Here is a 20,305-nt window from a genome sequence, read left to right as displayed (position 1 = left end):
TTTTCTTCACTTTTTTGATCTGAGCCTTTTGGGATGCAACTTTGACAAAAACTTTGGATCTTCCTCTTTAATCAGGATGGACCCAACAACATCTTGAAGGGATGGAAACTCGACTTCAAATGGGCGGAGCTATGCTGATTCAACGAGAGAGGCATTGCCCCGGCAAAGAATTACATCGTTCGCACTGCAAATTTCTGACAACGTGCTGTTGTACAGGTTTCATTATAGGAATCGAGGCATACTCTGGTATGATCATACAAAGACATCTTTGAATTCTAGAGGTAACTCAACAAGGTTTTGCTTCGTCTTTGCAGTCAGGTCAGTTCTAATCTTCACCAAGCTCTCAATTTCTAATGGTTCCTTGTGAAGTATGATCCGTCTATCCTCCTGCTCAACCCTCCTCAATAAGTCCGGAGACAAGCTACGATCTATGTCATTTCTAAAGCCATGAGATCCGTCTAAACACATGCCACACTCAAGAGGAAAATCTGAGTCTGTAGCAGCGTCATTCATGTAATTGATATCTGAAGACCCGTAATAAGTACCGAAGAATATAAAAAAGAATGTATAAATTTACGAATGATTATTTATACAATATGATTATGAATGAATGAATAACAATTTAGAAGTAACTTCAAAAGAATGAAAGAATCTGGAATTGTTTGTAAAGAATAAAAATATTGGCTCAGTAATAATTGCAAAGATGTATTTCATTAAAATAACAACGTTCAGATATAAGCCTATTTCACAAAGGAATTTCTATCATTTCTAGGCTAAAAACAACAAAATGTTCTAAACATTACTCTAGAAAAGCTCTAAAAACTATAGGGATCTCTTCCGCAAGCTAATTGCTTAAAACACTCTAGATTTAAAAGGACAGGTATCCAACAAGGTCCATTTTCATTTGCTTTTCGTCGATGTGAACACCTCCCACTCTTCTCCGTGCATTACATTGGCTCCATTATCAATTATGATTGGGTAACGGATTTTTCGCACTAGAGTCCTCAAACTTGACAACACCCATGTTGATGAATTTTTCAACCAGTTTCTTGAAAGCAATGCAATTCTCTATGGAATGCCCCGTATTTCCCGCATGGTATTCGCATTGTGCATTCGCATCGTGCCATTTGGGGTACGGAGGCTGTGGGGGTTTTGAGTAGAAAGGGGAAACAATGTGCGCATCGAATAACTTTTGATATAGCTTCTTATACGTCATCGAGATTGGCGTAAACTGGAGGTTCTCCGTACCTTGTTTCACACAAGGTCCTTGCTTTAAAGGGCTCTGATGGCTGGTGGTCTCCGTCTTTGGCCTGCCCATAGTGATTGGTTTTGAGTGGCCCTTGTTATATCCGCCTGCGTTATCCTTTTTATTCCTCTTTTTCCTTGGGGCATTTATAATATCTGGGTACTCTACCCTCATCTGCTTTATTTCGGCTAGATTAGCAACATGATTAACTAAATCGTTCTTCAAATTGGATCCTAAGCCTGTCAGGCAATTCACTGGTGTCGATGTACCAGTCTGATAATATTGGGATCCGATAGTAAAGAGTGCCCCTTGTGGGCGCCCATCTGGCTGGACCTGGGCACTTGTCGGGGTACAATCTAAGGAATAGACAAGATCCTCATTATTAACCCTAAAGTAAACCACCGAGTCTTGCACTTCTTTTGACTTTCCAGCTAGCAATCTGTTGAACTGGTTTATCATAGTTCTCAGTAATTCTAGCATCAGATCTCTCATCTCCTGTTGAAATTCAGTCAATTGCTCCTGCATCAGGATCTGCATTCGCTCTAATTTTTCCAACCTTTGTTCCATTTCTCTAGTCTTTGCTTGGATACCGTAAGGGTGTTTGGTTGGTTGGTTTTCCCGGTTAGCTGAAATAGATTTACTCGTTTAGACTCTTTCAATGGATTTTAATGCATGTAATGCAATGTGATGCAAATGCTTGAAATGAATGCCTAAAGAGACGTTGATTCTGATTCAATTACATTTAGGAAACTTTTCTAGAAAGCAAATTCCCTTACATAAAACGGATACATGTACGGCCTCATCCTCATATTCCAAGAAACAACATCGATCTTTTTCTTCATCCGCATGTTTGAGGTAATCTCGCCAATAGATGCCATTGCTAGCTCATTCTCTTGATCTTGGTTGCAATCCATCACCTGCCCGTCCTCATAAGGCTCGTCCGCCTCTTTAAGGGGTTGGAATGTTGAAGGCTCTTAGACAATTGCCTTGAATCCTCAAGCCACGAAGCAGGGCCACGAACTCTTCCATCGCCATTCTTGTGTTTCTCAGAATATATTCGGGAAGTCGTATTGTTTTCCACTTCATCAAAGAATCCGTATTCCATGACAAGCTTTCTTATTTAATAATTGAACTTGAATCAATATCTCTTTCCTAAAATGCAAATGCAATGCAATGCAATCATAATCAAAATACAACCAGAGGGGTTAGTACAAAACATAAGCAAACAAAGAAAACAAAAAGTACCTAATCAGGTAGATACTAGGGGTTTGGAGTGGCTCTACCTAGGTTAAGTTCCTAAGTCTACTATATGAGGGTTGGTTTTAAAGTCAAGGTACCCGAACTAGCAGATTCCTCGATCTTCACCCATTATAGGCTCATACAGACCGAGTTCGATTCAGGGGAATACATTTCCCTATGGCTGCACGGAGATGAAAATCTCACGAAGACATAGGTACAGATGTATTCCGGAAGCGATCCACTATCCTGCACGGAGGTGAAAACCTCACGAAGGACTAGTTTCTCACCCCCACTTAAAAGGGTGTGACCCGTGGTCATGCAATGCAATGTGCAATACTATCAAAAGGCTTAAACAAAAAAGTAAACCTATTAAAGACCAAAAAATGATAGACAAAATGCAACGAAAGGATCGTATTTTTAAACTAAATTTTCAATTTTTGACAAAAAGATAAAAATTAATCAACTCGTGGCTTGACTTTCGTGTTTGTCCCCAGTGGAGTCACCAAGCTGTTGACACCATTTTTTGGATGAAAAAAAACGAGTCGACTTGGGTTTTGAAAAGTAAAAATGAAACAGGAGTCGCCACCAATCCTTTTTGATAAGGTGTGATCAGGTCACCTTAGAAAAATGGCTATTTTTAATAAACGGTTCGATTTATTAAAATAACGCTTTTTTGGTCTACGAAATTCAGAAAGACGGGTTCGGGAGTCGGTTACGCACGAGGAAGGATTAGCACCCTCGATGCGCCCAAAATTGGTACCTAGTTGATTAATTAGTGTCTTAGTGTCGAAGATTGAAAACTTTGAAGAATTTTAAAAATACGATCCTTAAAGAAAACTCTAATAATATTGATTGAAAGTTAAGAAGATATTTAGCTATTTGGTCGAACGAGAAATCGAAACCCAGCACGTTAGGGCACGTTCTCTCGAATTTCCAAACGCAAAACATTGCCTTATTTTAAAAAATTTTTAAAAGGATATTTAGCTATTTGGTTGAACGAGAAAAATCGAAACCCAGCACATTAGGGCATGTTTTCTCGAATTTCCCAAACGCTAATTATTGCCTTATTTAGAAAAACCTTCCTTTTGATGTTTGGTGTTAATATGACAATAACGAATATAACAAGTTAAGGATAAATGGTACAAACAATCATAAAAATGGAATAAATAAATATAAGAGATGAATCGATCACTTGATAACAAGTAAATAAACAAATAGAATTAAAATGTTCTTTTAAAATAATAATGAACGATATCATAAACAAATAAATGAACATCAAGTAACACGAAAAATGAGATGTGTGTTTCTATATACGTATTTTAAAATAATAAAGTATTTTAAAATATGTACATTGTAAGATATAGGTATATATACGTATTATAAAATGTATAGATGTACGTAGTTTGAGATTATAAAATATATGAGGAACATATGCATATAAATATAGATAAAAGGTACGTATATTTATATTCATGAAAATAAAATGTATATAGGTATATATGGAGATGTATACAAATTATAAAAATATGAAAATAAGTACATGTTTATATAAAATATTTACATACAGATATATTTCACAAAATGTATGCAGATATGTAAAATTTAAGATGTATATATTATATGAGAATGTAAAGATATAAACGTGTATGTATTTATAAAAATAAAATGTACACATGTATTTGAAATAAATAAAATATAAGACTCGTGATAAATACTAGTTAATCTAAAACAATCTAGAATAAGATAATATATAAAAGAAAATCATAAATGATAAAAGAAACAGTTCAAAAATATGTGAAGAATATAGATGAGTTTAATGTAAAACAAATTTAAATAATAAATGTAAGGACTTAAAACAAATAATAATAAAATAGCCTATTTTTAAAAAAATTAAATATATCGAGGACATGGTTGAAACAGAATAAAAAATCAGGTCCTAAACTGCAAATATATGAAATAGGTGGTAAAGGAGCTGAAATAAAAGGCACTGAGGGCATGGGGGATCGGTTGCGCAATATTCCCCATCACGTATGCGCATTGATTTGCGCGGGACCAGATTGGAACAGGCGAGAAATTACGTGGCCGAAATTAAAAGAAATAAAAGAGTGCGTCGCATCTGTCACAGAATTGGAGGGACTAACTGTGTAAAATACCCATTAGGGTAATAATGCACAACCCTCTTTCCTTTACAAGACGCCGTTTGATATTTTTAAAAAGAAATAAAATAAAATAAAACTTTCAAATCACTCTAATCTGCCATTCTTTAAGAAAATAAAGCAAAAAAGTGAAACCCTAGCCCCCCTTCTTTTTCTCTCCACCGCTTGAGAAACTAAGAGCCACTCTTCCTCAACTCTGATTTGGACGGAGAGAAGAAGAGCTTCGACGGCGCCACGGTAAGAGCTCTCCGTCTTTTCCCTTTTTTATTTTTGATTTATCAAATGCATATATAAAATAAAATAAAAACCAAATAACGAAAAAACGAAAGATTCGCACCTAAAAAAAAAACTTTCTCAGAATTCGATCTATATTCTTTTTATTTCTTTGTTTCAAAACGCTGTGTTTTTTTTTTATACAAAAATCCCCCCTTGTTACAGAGAAATCGTATTCGTTTTTATAGCCAATATACAATACTTTTGCTGCTACTTGTTGTCGTTTCTGCCTCTGTTCGGTAGTCTTTTCTTTCCCTTTTCTTGCAGGTGGTCAACAGAGGCGGAGCTTGCTATTTTGGTGCAATGCTTGGTTGGCGGTGGCTAGGGTGTCAGGTAAGCCTCGGGACGAGGCACGGATGGTACGCCCGAGGGAGCGGCGCACATGGGAAAGGCAGGGAACCCTAGGGTTCCCTGATGTTTTTTTTTTAAATTTTTGGGCCCAATTGGGCCAATTTAGATTTTGGGCCTTGGGCCGGGTATTGTAATTGGGCTTCGAGATTGGGTTAACTATTTAGTTTGGAGGCCCGGGAAAATTTGGGCTGTACAGATAACTTTGCTAAAGTAGCGTACACGTGGATTGCCACGTCATCAATTAATTAATCTTTTAAAATTAAAAAAAATTATAAAAGCTTTTTTAAAAAAATATTTAAAAATAATTTTTAAAATATTTTAAAAATCAATTATAATTGCTAACATGGTATACTCGTGGTAATCTACGTGTATACCATGTCAACAAAGTTAACAAATATTAACTTTTTATTCATTTGGAGTGATTTGATAAATAACACAAATTTAAAAACTAAAAGGATGGAACTAAGGCTAAATATATATATATATATATATTTGATAAAATTTGAAGACCAAAAAATCATAATACCTACAATATTAAAAAAATAGACAAAGATTATTTCTACTTTTTTAACACGTAATATTGAATATATAAACATGGTTGAATAGGGAGGTAATAGTAAAAATATTTTAAAAATTGAATCATAATGTTTATATTCTTCAATTCGTATGGAGATGGAAATAATAGTTAGGTACTTTCCTGTGTCGCATGCAGTGTGTTTGTTTTGGTTGGGAGAAAGGGAAATCCTTGGTGTTGGGGTGCATGTGTTCATTTTAGGGCATGCCATAATTTATGGTTACAATTTTTAAGAAAACAAAAAGGTGTTTTTCTTTTACCCTCAAGCTTGTTACCAAAATGCTTCCCCTGTTTTTTTATTAAATATTTTCCAAAAAAGGATTTATTTTGTACTCAACTAAGTCAGAGTATTATAAATTTATTAATTTTTTATATATATTTTCTAAATTATTCACAATTACATAAATTTATTTTTAAAATAGGAATATATGGAAATGTACAAAATTAAATATTAAAGCACCAACTTGGACCCTTCTATAGCTGCCTTCGGAAAATTGTTTCAACCAATTCTTAACTACCAAAATTGGGGTTAGGACAACCAAAGCTACATTTGACCGTCTAATCATTTTCTATTTTCGGCCATTAAAATGAGTTTAGACAGGGAAAGTCAAGATTTTAAAATGGATTAAATTTTTGTTTTTAAGTTTTATTTAAAAAAAATGGGAACTTAAAGATTTACGTGTGAAGAATTTCTATTTGAATTGATATTATGTTAGATTTATTTTGAATTTGTTATATATAATTCAGGTGAACGAACCATGCTTATCAAAGAATAGATTATGAAAAAGATGACCTTAATGAATTATTTTTTTAGGCTAATACTCATCTCAAATATGGATCTCCATCACTGAAAAACAAGTTCTTCGGTCAATTAAAATATATATACAAGAGGTTCATCACGACTCATTGACTCGTCCTTCTCAATAAGACACTCATCTGATGGACTCACATTAGTCTATGTAATCTCTCATCATTAACTAAATCGCCGCAAAACATTGCTTTTATGCCCAATTCTCTACCAACATTATCCAAGAACTTTTTATTCTTATCTCAAATCACTTGAGCATCTTAAAATGAATTTCATTACCCTCATTTGAATTGTCTCCAAACACCTTCATCAAATCTTCCATCAATAAAGTCAAATCATATTAAGTTCATAAACACATTAACAATTTTTACAATTATCTAGGTTGATTCTAATTTGGGTATCAAATCTCAATTTATGTCTAAGTGTTGTTATACATGAAAATGACTATTGAAACTCAAAATGTGTTCCAGTATTTTACATAAAATGAATCTTTTAAAGGGATGGATCAATTTTAAGAGGATCATCCTTATTTTTGAAAAATTCATGATGAATTGAATTTTAAATTTTTTATGATATGTCAAGATTAGAGATATTTACTGATCGAGTCAAATTAAACTAAATCATGACTTGACCACTACTCGATGTAATCCGTTTGAACTACTATTTAAAATATAATTATATTAATTATTAATATATTTATTTATAATTAAATTTAGGTCGGATAAGATTAGATGAATGTCTAATCATTTGTTGATAATGTATAAAATTATACAGTGTGAATACATCAACCATATATTGTAAATAGATGAAAAACATTCTAAAATTATACTTGGATTATTGAAATTAGTTGTCTTTGAACCTTTATCCAAGAATTAGCTTCCTTCCCCATTAATAGTTTAATAATTAACAAAGTTGTTAGCTTAAACTAACTGATAAAAAAATATTTAAAAGAAGATTTTGAAGTAAAACAACTAGATTAGGTGCTGCTTGTTAGGTCTTCTTCATATTAGTTATATAGATAATGAAGTCTTTGTCTAAAAAGAAAACTAATGAAATTACAGTTTAAAAAAAGAAAAGAAATCATAGACATCATAATTTAAGCTATAAAGTTATTCAATATTACTTCCTAAAAATAATTCTATAAACTAATTAATTTAAAATCCATACTCCACCAATCTAACATCAATAATTAACTAATCAATTTATTCATTGATCATATTATAATTTCAAGTTTTCAATCGGCACGGTAAAAGGATTATGGAGGTGTATGTACTAAGAATCGATTGTATTTTGCTTTCTTTACTAAAAAAAATAGGTACATTAGTTTCTATATGTTAGATTAAAGGAAAAATTGGTTTTTTCTGCTAAAAACTGATATAGTTGACGAAATAATCTAACAGTTACACGTAGTGTGCGATGTGTACCTTGTTCTAGCATAAATGGATAAAATTTTTAATAGAATGATTAATTTGTTTTTTTAATCTAAAGTACAAAAATTAGTTTATCAATTTTTTTAAGTAACAAAAAAACAATTATTGAAGCAGTTTATATGAAATAAAAATAATCAAAATATTCTTTCCACCATAAATGACCAAAGTTTTTATTTTAATTTAGTGGTGATGGGTTACAATCCAATGCTAATCATTGGCAAACATGAGATTATTCCCTTGTGATGAAAGGTCAAAATCATGACAATCCCATCCATAGCTCTAAAAACTTGTCACCTCTTGGACACATCCATGGCATGGCAGCTTCAGTACATGTGTATATATATACATACACTGTGTGAAGCAACTCTTTTAAGTAATGTTTCCAATCAAAGAGCCTGAAGCAAGTTGGGGGTTTAGTTTAAAGCCATTATTATATCTTATACAAATTAACTAAGCAATACAGTTTCCATGCTTAAATGACAAGCAATGACTTAATCTTCTATTTCTATATATACAAAATCCCCTAATGCTATAATTGAGGGTAGGATTTGATCTGGACCAATCACCCTTTTCGTTGAAGGAACCAATGGCAATGCCTTGATCCAGGGGAATCTAAAAGGCTGTTTCAAAATTCTTCCTTATGAAAAACATGTTGTAAGGTTCATTGGGAACAAAATTATCATCTTAATTAAATATATTTATGCTTAACTAATCCATCAACTCTTTCTTTATTTCATCCAAACCCTCCTTTCTTTTTTAGACCAATAATTGGTATCATTAAGGGAATAATTGGCAGAAAGGCATATTTACCTATAAAAGTAGCAGATCACCATGCAGCTCTTTCATATTGTAATGGTATGTAAATTTCGACACATTTATATACTTTAATCATTTCCTCTTATATAAAATTTATCATAACTGGCATTAATAAATTAGTAATGTCCTCAATAATGCTTTATATATAACAACCTAATTTCTTTTTTAAAAATACTAATATTTAAATCTTTAGCTTTCTTTATTTTATTTGGGTTAGACATTTTGCAATTTTAGGGTAGCTTTTAGGATACATACCACAGGCATTGATTTGCATGTCTAGATACAAAGTTTGGGACATTGCCAACAAAGAAACCTCACCTAATATAGGGGATTAAGCCCTTGAGGATGAACTATCATGTGCAATTCTTTTACCAGTCTTCAAATTACCATTTATAAGAGTTATGTGTATATAATTTTTAAAGGATTAAATTAAAATTTTATCAATTTTTTGAGGTCAAAGTACAATTTTATCATATATTATAAATAATAAAGGGTGAAAATATAATTGAAAGTAGGAAATTGTAAAAAAGGAAAAAGAATAAGAAATGAGGGCATGGGGGGTTTAGGTGATGACAGGGAAATGGATGTTGACCTATCAACAAAAGGGGATAATTCCAAACAAATCCATCTCAGGGAGTAAAAATTATACAAGTGGGTTTTGGCTTGTTGATCATTATTTTATTAATGTTTTAGTTGGGATGGTATGAGGCAGAAGATTAAAGAAATGAAGGCCATTATTTGTGAAAAGTAAACTCATCATATCTCACCTCACAATTTGGGATCTATATTACTATAATAATCAACAAAACCACCCACTTTTTTTTCTTTATTACCTTTCTCCTTTTCTTTTTACCAATCCTCCCCCCCCCTTTTTTTATTATGAAACAAAACCTTGTGTTATCTAATTTTCAATTCTTGAATTAAGTGCTGCTATCCATTTGTTTTTCATACAACAAGTCCATTCTATATCAATAAAATATTCTACATCAACTTAATCATTCATCTATTCTTATTCATATTATACATCTTAAAATTTCAACATTTAATTGCATCCCTAAACTTTATAATATTTTCTTTGAATCCTGATTCAAGTCTTTCCATCAGTTTAGCCGTTAATCTAAGCATTAAATGTTAACCTTGATCGAATTATAAATATGTGTGTACTTACCGCACAAGCAATTTAGATCTAACATGTTGAAAAAATAAAAAGAAACATTAATAAAATTTGAGAAGACTAATTTTTAACGTTTTATTGATGGTTAGGTTGGAAAAAGGAGCTAATTGACACGATACCCGTGCTTTAAGAGCTCAATTAAAATATGTTAAAATTTAGAGACCAATTTAGAACCGGAACAATGGTTTGGGGATATATTGTGAAAATAACCTAATTATATGATATGCATCCATTTATTATTAAGAGTACTTTGCAGGGGCTGAAGAGGTCCACAAAAAGGACCAATGAGAAAGAACAGGCGGTTAAAGAGAGAGAGTGGAGTAGGAGTCAGTGATTCTAGTGGGTTCCTCTAGACAATAATTTTTTAGATTGTTTTTTATTTTATTTTTTGTTTGAAATTTGTTTTTAAACTCAAAAACCACCCCACACTAAAAGAAAAAAAAACCAGAGAGAGGGGTCAGGCCCTGAGGTCTGCGAGGACAAGATTTTGTGTAGTACCATGATAAAAAAGAAGAGTTCCAAAATCTGATACAAGTTCTTACAACTCTTCCAACACAAGGTGTTGTAATAAAGCAAAAGAAAAGATCCACACACACCCATCAAAGGATCAAAAGTTGCAGAGATAAGAGAAACAAATACTGGAGCTTTTTTCATCTTTTGTCTCTCATCAAAAGAAAAGAAAAACCTTCCTTTCTTATTTTCTTTTGTCTTCCTTAAAGCTCATAAACCAAGTTGAGGTAAACAAAAAAAACCAATGGCAACTTTGGTTTTTTTTTTTTTTTAAAGCCTGAGGTATTTGAGTTTATTCATTGTGCTGCAACATGTTTTCATTTATAGCTGTTTCTGGTTTGGAGAATGGTGTAAAGAACAAGTCTTGCATGGCGAACCATAGAGTTGGAGAGACAGGTTTGACAGACTCGGGACCTTCTTCCAATCACCACCACCATCATAATATTCCTTATGCTGTTCTTCATGGAATGAATGTCCCCCCAAGTTTCATGTATGTCCTTTTTAAAAAAAAAAATATTGCTGTTATATTTGTTCTTTCTTATGGACTATGGGTTGCCAATTCTGGTTTCACAGGCATCAAGAAGGGTCTGCTTTTGATTTTGGAGAGCTTGAAGAAGCAATTGTGCTGCAAGGAGTGAAAATTAGAAACGATGAAGCTAAACCACGTATACCCTTCACTTCTCCTATTATTAACTTATTTATTTTTTAGTCCCGATGTAGCTTAGCTCAAAGAGAGAGAGAGAGCGAGAGAGAGAGAGAGAGAGAGAGGAACGAGGGGGAAAAAGTAGGGGTTACCATTTCCAACACTGTAATCATACTAAAGCAAGACACTTGAATAGCGTGAGGATACAAACATAGAAAATATGACCTGTTTAGCATATTTTTATTACTGACTCCATAACTGTAAAAAAAAAGAAAGAAGAAGCAGGCAGGCTGTATGGGTTTGAATATATGATATATGGATATGGTTGAAAAATCTTGCTTTTGGTGATTCTGTGCAGCTTTATTCACAGCAGGCAGGCCAGCAGCTACCCTGGAGATGTTCCCTTCTTGGCCAATGAGATTTCAGCAAACCCCAAGAGTAGTTTCTTAACCTTGTTTTTTCACCTCCTTTGACCAGTACTTGAGAGAGTTGACAAATTATATGTTTTGGGATTATGTATGTAGGGAAGTTCAAAATCAGGAGAGGAAAGCACTGATTCAGGATCAGGAGTGAATACAATCTCAAGCAAAACTGAGAACCAGGTTGAGCCAGAATCACCCATCAGTAAGAAGACATCTTCTTTGGATCAACAACAACAGGTAGAGATGGCAAGTGATATCTCAAGAACAGGAACATCACAGAATCAATCAGCTGCTGCAAAAACACCCCAAGAGAAGGTCCTTTAATCATTAATAATCTCTTCCCCTAACCCTACTTCTCTCTCTCTTTCTTCTCATATCCCCAACAACTCCGGAAAATAGTTGGTATCATTTTTTGTTATTATTACTGTATTGATTTTGATCCTTTCTCTCTGTGGGCCTATCTTTTATTCACAGATCCCAACAAACCCACAGAAAATCAAAGGATTCAGAGTTTTTTTTCCTTTCTTTTCTGATCCCTGAACGATTTTCTGATGAATGTCTGACATGAAAATAGAGAGAGAAACACACAAATTACACATTGGAAAGCTAAGAAAGAATCTCTAGTACCTTTTTTTTCATTATAAAACCATGACCCCACTTTCCTCAATCCCTATAAATATAACCTCCTGTAGAAATCAGTTTTGGAATTAGGAAAAAAACACACACCCAAAGATCTACAACCATTAAACCTGAGAGAAAAACCTAAATATAATGGCGGATTTTGATGATTTTTGTTACCCTTACCATGTTCATGATTACATGTTGCAAGAACAAGAGTCACATCGCCATCAGCAATCACCAACTCTTCCCAGAAACTTTGTGAGATCATTCTTAATCATTTTACTTCTATTTTTTTTATTTCTTAGTTTCATGGCCTACCAAACAGCCAAATGCTCTCATTTTCCTGACCAACTTCTTGTCTGTGCTTGATAAGAATCTTTTAAATCACCAACCACTGCTTCTTCTTCTTTCTTTCTTTTTTTTCATTTATTATAATTATATATTAAATGAGTATTATTTCCTCTTATTATACACCTGTTAATACATACGCTTTTCTATAATATTGCAGAGAAGGGGTTCAACTTCTGAGAAACAGCTTGATGCTAAGGTACAAAAGCAAAAAAAAAAAAAAACCATTTTTGTTTCTCGGTATTTTCTTACTTTTATTTTAGTTAAGTCTGTTCAAAATGTGTTTTTTTTTCAGACACTGAGACGTTTAGCTCAAAACAGAGAAGCTGCAAGGAAAAGTCGTCTTAGAAAAAAGGTTGTTACATGAATACCTTAAAAAAACATTACATGCAAAACACTTGCATGGAGTTGCTTTGCTACCTGTCTTAGAAACTGAATTTTCTTTTCTTCCTTTTTGTATGTCTAAAACAGGCTTATGTTCAACAACTAGAATCAAGTAGAATAAAGTTAACTCAACTTGAACAAGATCTTCAGAGAGCACGATCTCAGGTTTTCTTTCCCTTTACAGAAAAGTCTTTTTTTTTCCCAGAAAAAGAAACTATTTCTTTTGTTTATTATTTCTTTTGAATTTTGTGCAATAGGGATTTTTCTTGGGAGGTTGTGCTGGTACTGTTGGGAATATCAGCTCTGGTAAGTTCCTCGGAAAAAAAAATAATTAGTGTTTTTTTTTGGCACTATTTATTTTACCAAAAACGACTTTTATTAAAATGGGAATGTATTTTCTATGATGGCTGGTTTTTAAAATTTTAAAAAATTTCAAAAACTTGGATACAATGTATCTTTCTGTTTATAATTTGTTCTTTGTTAAATGACAGTTAGTCATTATTTTGACTGCATCTGTTAGTCAATTCTGATGGATATATATTCTAATATTTGACCATAAAAAATTGTAAATGATACTTATCCTATATATCAATTACAAAATGTCAAAGAAAATAGTAACACTTGTAACCTGACATATTGTAAAGGTTGTTTGGCCTTTTACAAACATTAGAGTTCAAACCTATAGTAAATGTATGAATTTGTTCAGCCATTGTTATGAGCTTTTCCACTTTCAGCAAAACAAGACATGCCCCTTTTCGGACAGCATATAGCAATTGGGAGTCTATATATATGCATACAGACACGTGTGTTATTTCATTACCATTGTCGTGTTTCTTTGATTTAGGGGCTGCAATATTTGACATGGAATATTCGAGATGGTTAGAAGATGATCAGAGGCACATGTCGGAGCTCAGAACTGGATTAAATGCACACCTTTCGGACAGCGACCTTCGGATTATCGTAGACAGCTACATTTCACATTACGATGAAATTTTCCGGTTGAAGGTAGCCGCCGCAAAAGCCGATGTTTTTCACCTTATAACCGGGATGTGGACCACTCCGGCGGAGCGCTGCTTCCTTTGGATGGGAGGTTTCAGACCCTCCGACCTCATCAAGGTTTGAACTCAGCCATTAGTACATTAACAATGTATGCTAAATATGCATGCCCTAAGGAGGGGTAAAAGACCAAGTTTATATTCCCATGGGGAACTAGTTCTGATATATATATATATGTGTGTGTTTTTAATGAATGAGCAGATGTTAATATCACAACTAGACCCATTAACAGAACAGCAAGTGATGGGAATTTACAGCCTGCAGCATTCTTCACAGCAGGCAGAAGAGGCACTCACCCAAGGCCTGGAACAGCTTCAGCAGTCCCTCACCGACACCATTGCTGGTGGTCCGGTCATCGATGGAATGCAACAAATGGCTGTCGCCTTAGGCAAGCTTGCCAATCTTGAAGGCTTCGTTCGCCAGGTATTTAAATTTTGTCATCACTTCACAAGCTGATTAGCTAGTTTGACAGTTAGGTTACATTGTCAGATAAAATTACGGTGCTTGAAAATGATTTGTTGAACTTGTTGATCAATAGAAATCATTTTTAATGCGGGAGAAATATATATATTGCTTTATCTGTAAGAAGTCCATGGCAATGTTGAAAGCTATGGGTTTGATTGGGTATTTTTATCTATAAAAATTTCTATCAAAAGGTGGCTCGATAATGACATCTTTTGAAATAAAAAACCCTAGCTTTAACAATCAATGGAAAGTCTTGATTGATTTATTTTATACTGAAAGAAAAATAAAAGCCGACTCTTTACTTTTGTTTAATGAATGATTGGAAATTTTGAAATAGACCCAATCCTAAGACAAATTCCCATGACTTTCAACTTTCAAATCTTCTGAAATTTCCAAGTCATGCATATCAAGCTTTTTCATGTGATTTAAGCATCCTCAAACTAGAATCTCATATCTCTATATTCATGTGTAGAATTAACCTTGTATTTTGTGATGTAGGCTGACAATTTAAGACAGCAAACCCTTCACCAATTGTCTCGGATATTAACGGTGAGACAAGCAGCACGGTGTTTTCTGATGATCGGAGAGTATTATGGACGTTTACGAGCACTCAGTTCTCTTTGGGCCTCTCGTCCTCGAGAGTAAGATCTCTTAATATCTCTAGATACTACATATTGAAACCCTAATGAAAAACTATGCATATATTAACCATAATTTTCAAATTAGTCATAGTCTTCCTTTTAAATTTGGGAACTTGTACTTGTCCTTTTCAAATTTTTTTCCTAAAAATAAAATGTTTGTAGATGATAAAATTTAAATTTAAATATACATATCGTGCAAGGTTTACCTACTTTTTAAACAAATATTACAATTTTAATATATACAAATTCTAGACTTTCTATACAATTATTTATAGTTATCAGCTCAGCTAGAAATTAATTTTTAAAAGAAATTATAAAACTCAATTTTTGTTAGTTTATATATACATATGTGTTTATATTAATTAATGTGTAATTATTGATTAGTTTGTATGATGTAGGAGCATGATGAGTGAAGATCACTCATGCCAAACAACAACAGAGTTGCAAATGGTCCAACCCTCACAGAATCATTTCTCAAACTTTTGATTTAAGAAGAAAAGAAAAAAGGGTCCAGTAGGCAGCTACTCATATGATGTTAAAGCAATCAAAACCCTGTAATTTCCACGATGAAAGCTTTCCATGCAAAAAATATATTATTATATATATTGGGTTTCATCAACCTACTTAAGTTAGAGGATACCTTAGGGCTTTCTTTTGCTTTTCCTTTTTTAATCTTTTAGTTTGTTTTTATTATTAAGTTTATCCATGTAAATGAAAAAAAATCAATTTTAATGTGCACAAGGGAGCTACCTATCTCTCTCCCCTTTCTTTGAAAGAAATTAAATGATTAGCAATGAACATTCAAAGTTAGAAAAATGCAATACAAGGACTAAAAGAAAAGGAGTAATCCGAATTCAAATCTAAAGCTACTGGAATTTAAATAATTTGAAAACAAGAAGATGAAAAATATTTTTTTTTATTTAAGGATGGGGAAGGGGTCGTGGAGTCGAAATTTATTTTACATCAAAAACCTTTCACCCGAAATCGCTCGTATCTGTCCGTTAGTCATCTATACATGTGTACACATATATACCATGAATATATTAAGTCACTTTGTCTCCTTGACTTTAGTAGGTGCCTCTTCAATGATGTAGAAAGCTAAAATGAAGAAAGAAAACACACCAGGGTTGACAGAAATAGAGGCAAAGACTGAAACCCTTGTCTTCTTGCAAAAACATTAAAAATATGTCATCATCAAAAGCATATAATTTTATACATTCTATTAATGAGGTGTCATTATTGATGTAAAAATAGAGAAGAAATTGTGGGAAAGGAAGAGTGAAATGTGGGGATTCTTTTGTTTCTCTTCATTTAAACAAAGTGGTTGTGCACTTTATTTTTTACTTTCAAAATTATCAGTAAACTGAAAGGTGGAGAGGACCAAATAGAAATATATAATAGATTAAAGACATGCATGGGTGTTATTGTTGAATCAACTTGGCAGTGGGAAAAAGAGAAAGAGGTTTGCTATATAAATAAAATAGAAGTTGTTGGCAGATGTTTTACTTTAGTGGAGAAAGAAATGAGACAATGTTCGTTTCCTTGACCCTAAAATAATGTAGCAACTTCTGGGTTAAGTGAATGGAACATTGGGCATTTCTAAGTAATTTTTACAATAATAATATGAATTATACCACGTATCAGATCTATCTCGATTTAGTAAAACAAAACAAAATATAATATTTTTGTTGGAAATATTTAAAATTAAAAATAAAACTACCTTACAAACAAAATTCAAAAAGGAAATTATTAAGAAAAAAGTTTCCTACCCATTTTGAGGAATGGCGTTTGGCCATATACTCTAAAAAAGAGAGAAGAAAATCACCACCGTTTCAATGGATTCAGCCATTGACTACTGGGACATTTTACATGAAATTCACATGATAATATTCAATTTTTATATAACAATTAAATCTTATTATTAGTAGTTGTATATAATTTTGTGTTTTTGGCCTATTCGTGAAAAATACGAGCGGTGCATATTTATTTTTTCTTGAATAATAGGAAATGGATATAATAAAGAACTTGACAGCATGCATGGTTTGCCATTGTCGATCACACGTATTGGCTAGAATATTATGATTATTTTTGGTCCATTCAAATATTTTAAATACATAACCAGTCGTGTTAAATTCTTGCGTTTTGTGATAAAATAAAATATTGACGGTCAAATTTTAATAAAATTAAATTAAAATTTAAAAATTTTAAACATAAAAAGACAAAAATAAATTGAAATATTTGAAGAGATTAGGGTATTAGGTCTCGACCTCCCAAATGGATTTATAAACAATAAAATAGTCTTAACATGGTCATAAACTACGAACCATTTAAATTATCTAAACCAATTTATGTAATCTGATTTTATATACTTTATTATAACATTATCAATGATTTAATTTTTAATTTTGATTCTGATCCTAGAATGAAAAATATTACTAACAAATTAAGTAATGTAAATATATCTATTTGATTAATTAAAAATATAAAGACAATATTAAGCTAAAAGTAACGATGAATGTATAATTAAAAGTGTCACCAAATTCATTACATTGCAAAATTTAGTAAGACTAAATTAAAAATTTTGGAGGAGTTAAATATGATTTTACATTACTTGTAAGTAATGATATGAAGATAATTTAAAATGTTTGTTAAACAAACATTCCATTGCTTTAGAGAGACTTGAGAAAGCTACTCCAATGAAGATGCTTTTATTCATGTGAAATTGAATGAGGTTTATTTATTGTAATATTTTACTTAGACAAAAACATTACTTTATAAAAGATAACATGGTTTAAAAGTAAATGCAGGCTCGAGATTTAAATCCGGTTCGATTTATGTATATCTTTATTTAAAAGTAAAATAAGAAAATATAGATAACTTTTATAAATTGAAAAGAAGAATTTTATCAACAGAGTTTGAACTTTAGTGGTTGAGGTGTTAATAAGAGACTTCAATCATCATTTTCTTATATTATTGACAAGAAATTTTACATATTTGATTAATTTTAATTTTAAACCATGTAAATATTATAACTTTTAAGTGGATTAATTTTGATTTATTTTACATTGCATAATCACCTATTTATAGTTTTCCAATTTTTTTTTTTGAAGTTTATAGCTTTTAGTTAACATCAATAATCTTTTTAGGGTTGTTGAGTAATTTCCTGTTGTGCCTCATTAGAGAGGACAATAGAATATTTATACACATGGCTACTGTTCATAGAAATTGACATTCCTAGCAGACTCTATGCCTGCTGGATACGTGTATTACTCTGGGCTACCTGTTGGACTCTCCTTGGGCATCTGCGAGTTGAGATCACAAGCTCCCCCTGTCATGAGCGAGCAGGATCCGCGAACTCACCTTACGAACATCCCTTGCGAGCTTCATACTATAAAGCTTGCCTGTATCCATCTAGTGGGCCCTATTCGGGCTGCAGATAGGCGACCCAAACTTTATCTGATTTCTGGGTTGGTGATCATAAGAACATAACAAGAATCAGCCTCAACTTTTAGATCTTTAAAATAACATTAAAAGTAACGAGTGACAATGTGGGTAAATGCATATATATTAATCTTACATATATGTGTGTCATTATTGGCATGCTTTTTAATTATTTTAATGTTTTAGATTATTATATAATTAAGTGCATAAGCTGTTGAACTTATCTACCTTTTTACTTTAATGCATAGCGTATCCTTTTAAAACGATGTCTTGAATCTAAGCCCAAATGCTGCTTTCGACATTACTTTTTTATATAAACAGTAATGATGGGGTTGAAAAAAAAAAGGTTTATTATACCTTCAGTCCCTGTACTCTTTAAACTTTTAAAATGTCTTTTGTATTTTTCATTCTCTTGATTGAGGTGAAAATTAAAGTTTAATTGATAATAATACTATTAATGAATTTACATTACATTGGAATATGTGTTGTTTATCTCCACCACATAGAGGTCTCGCTATGTCAAACTCACAGATGATCTCGCCAAGCACTGTATAACTACAAACATGTGGGCTATACGCAATCTACATGTGACCTTATGTGCCCCACACTTATCCCACAAAACTCGAGATGATCCAAATGCGAGACGGCTGTTCTCTCAACACGAGCATAATAAGAAAGAAGAGAGCTCCTCTCCTCTTGGAAGACCATCACAAGCTTCCATACCCGTCAACATCTTCAACCATCATCCACCTATACGGCTCTCAACCTCTAGGTGAACCGTCAATAATATTGTGATATTTTAATATTCAAATGTTTGAGTTAAGAAAATAAAGTTTAATGGATAACCCATTTAAATTTAGCAAAATTTAATAACAATTTTATTAAATGAATTTTAATTTTCAAACAATTAAAAGGACTAATTTTCAAAATTTTGAAAGAGTAGATGACCGAAGGCATAATTAGACCTAGAATCAATTAATCCTGTTGTTCATTAATAATATATACAGAATTAGAGTATATGAATATGAATAAATCTGTTTTTTTTAAGAATATATGAATTATTTATACATATAATAATATTATATTTAGGATAGAATTGTTTTTGTCAATTAATAAAGTATTGAGTGTAGTAGTAGAGTAGATTACATTTCTAATGAAAATACAAAGTTCAAATTTTGAAGACTACATTATTAAGAGGATCAATTACAGACCTTGAAAATAAACCATAAAACAGAGAATATTAAGATAATATATATTTTATAAATAAATTTGAATAAAAAATTATTCCAAGTTTTGCTGAATATGGATGGAACTACCAAATAAATACTAAAATATGGTAATAAATTGATTTAAATTAGATAAAAAATGTAACAAAATTATAGAGTCATAATATTTTAATTGAAATTGAATAATAGTGATAAGTTTTGTACCTTTTCAAAAGAGGTTGAAGTATTTCATAGACAAAACTATAGATGTTAGATAATTCCATTGATTTAACTAGGCTGATTTGGCATTCACCAAAATGATTGCTGAACTTCACCTTATCTTGCATTAAAAAAGAAAAACAAAAGGAAGAAGAATATATTATTGTCATTATTTAAAAGAAAACCAAACCTATAATTTTTAGATAATCATATTTACATTATCTTTCATAACTATTGATTAAATTGGTAATAGTCAATGTTTGGTTCTGTTAATGTGTCTTCA

General features: G+C 32.0%; 1 protein-coding gene and 1 long non-coding RNA gene across 3 annotated transcripts; both read left to right on the top strand.

Annotated features, from left to right (window-relative positions):
- Positions 1-4,573: 4,573 nt before the first annotated feature.
- On the top strand, positions 4,574-5,510 carry LOC128032448 (uncharacterized). Its single transcript, XR_008188611.1, has 2 exons — positions 4,574-4,878; positions 5,182-5,510. It is a non-coding gene; the product is annotated as an uncharacterized LOC128032448 (long non-coding RNA).
- A 4,953-nt stretch (positions 5,511-10,463) lies between these two features.
- On the top strand, positions 10,464-15,973 carry LOC105799216 (transcription factor TGA9). 2 transcript variants are annotated; one of them, XM_052620545.1, is made up of 13 exons: positions 10,464-10,804; positions 10,905-11,067; positions 11,151-11,242; positions 11,579-11,658; positions 11,745-11,957; positions 12,772-12,810; positions 12,907-12,966; positions 13,083-13,160; positions 13,253-13,301; positions 13,840-14,111; positions 14,253-14,474; positions 15,015-15,157; positions 15,542-15,973. In XM_052620545.1, exons 2-13 carry the CDS (start codon positions 10,946-10,948, stop codon positions 15,561-15,563), a joined length of 1,392 nt encoding a protein of 463 aa, XP_052476505.1. In that variant the 5' UTR covers positions 10,464-10,804; positions 10,905-10,945; the 3' UTR covers positions 15,564-15,973. The 2 variants fall into 2 exon arrangements, with proteins under 2 accessions (XP_052476505.1, XP_012485104.1); XM_012629650.2 differs by having other exon boundaries at positions 10,471-10,804; positions 15,556-15,973.
- Positions 15,974-20,305: the final 4,332 nt, after the last annotated feature.

The sequence above is a fragment of the Gossypium raimondii genome, chromosome 9 (assembly GCF_025698545.1).
Source record: "Gossypium raimondii isolate GPD5lz chromosome 9, ASM2569854v1, whole genome shotgun sequence".
Taxonomy (NCBI): domain Eukaryota; kingdom Viridiplantae; phylum Streptophyta; class Magnoliopsida; order Malvales; family Malvaceae; genus Gossypium; species Gossypium raimondii.
The sequence above is the reverse complement of the archived record's forward strand: the minus strand, read 5'-3'. Positions and strand labels throughout refer to the sequence as shown.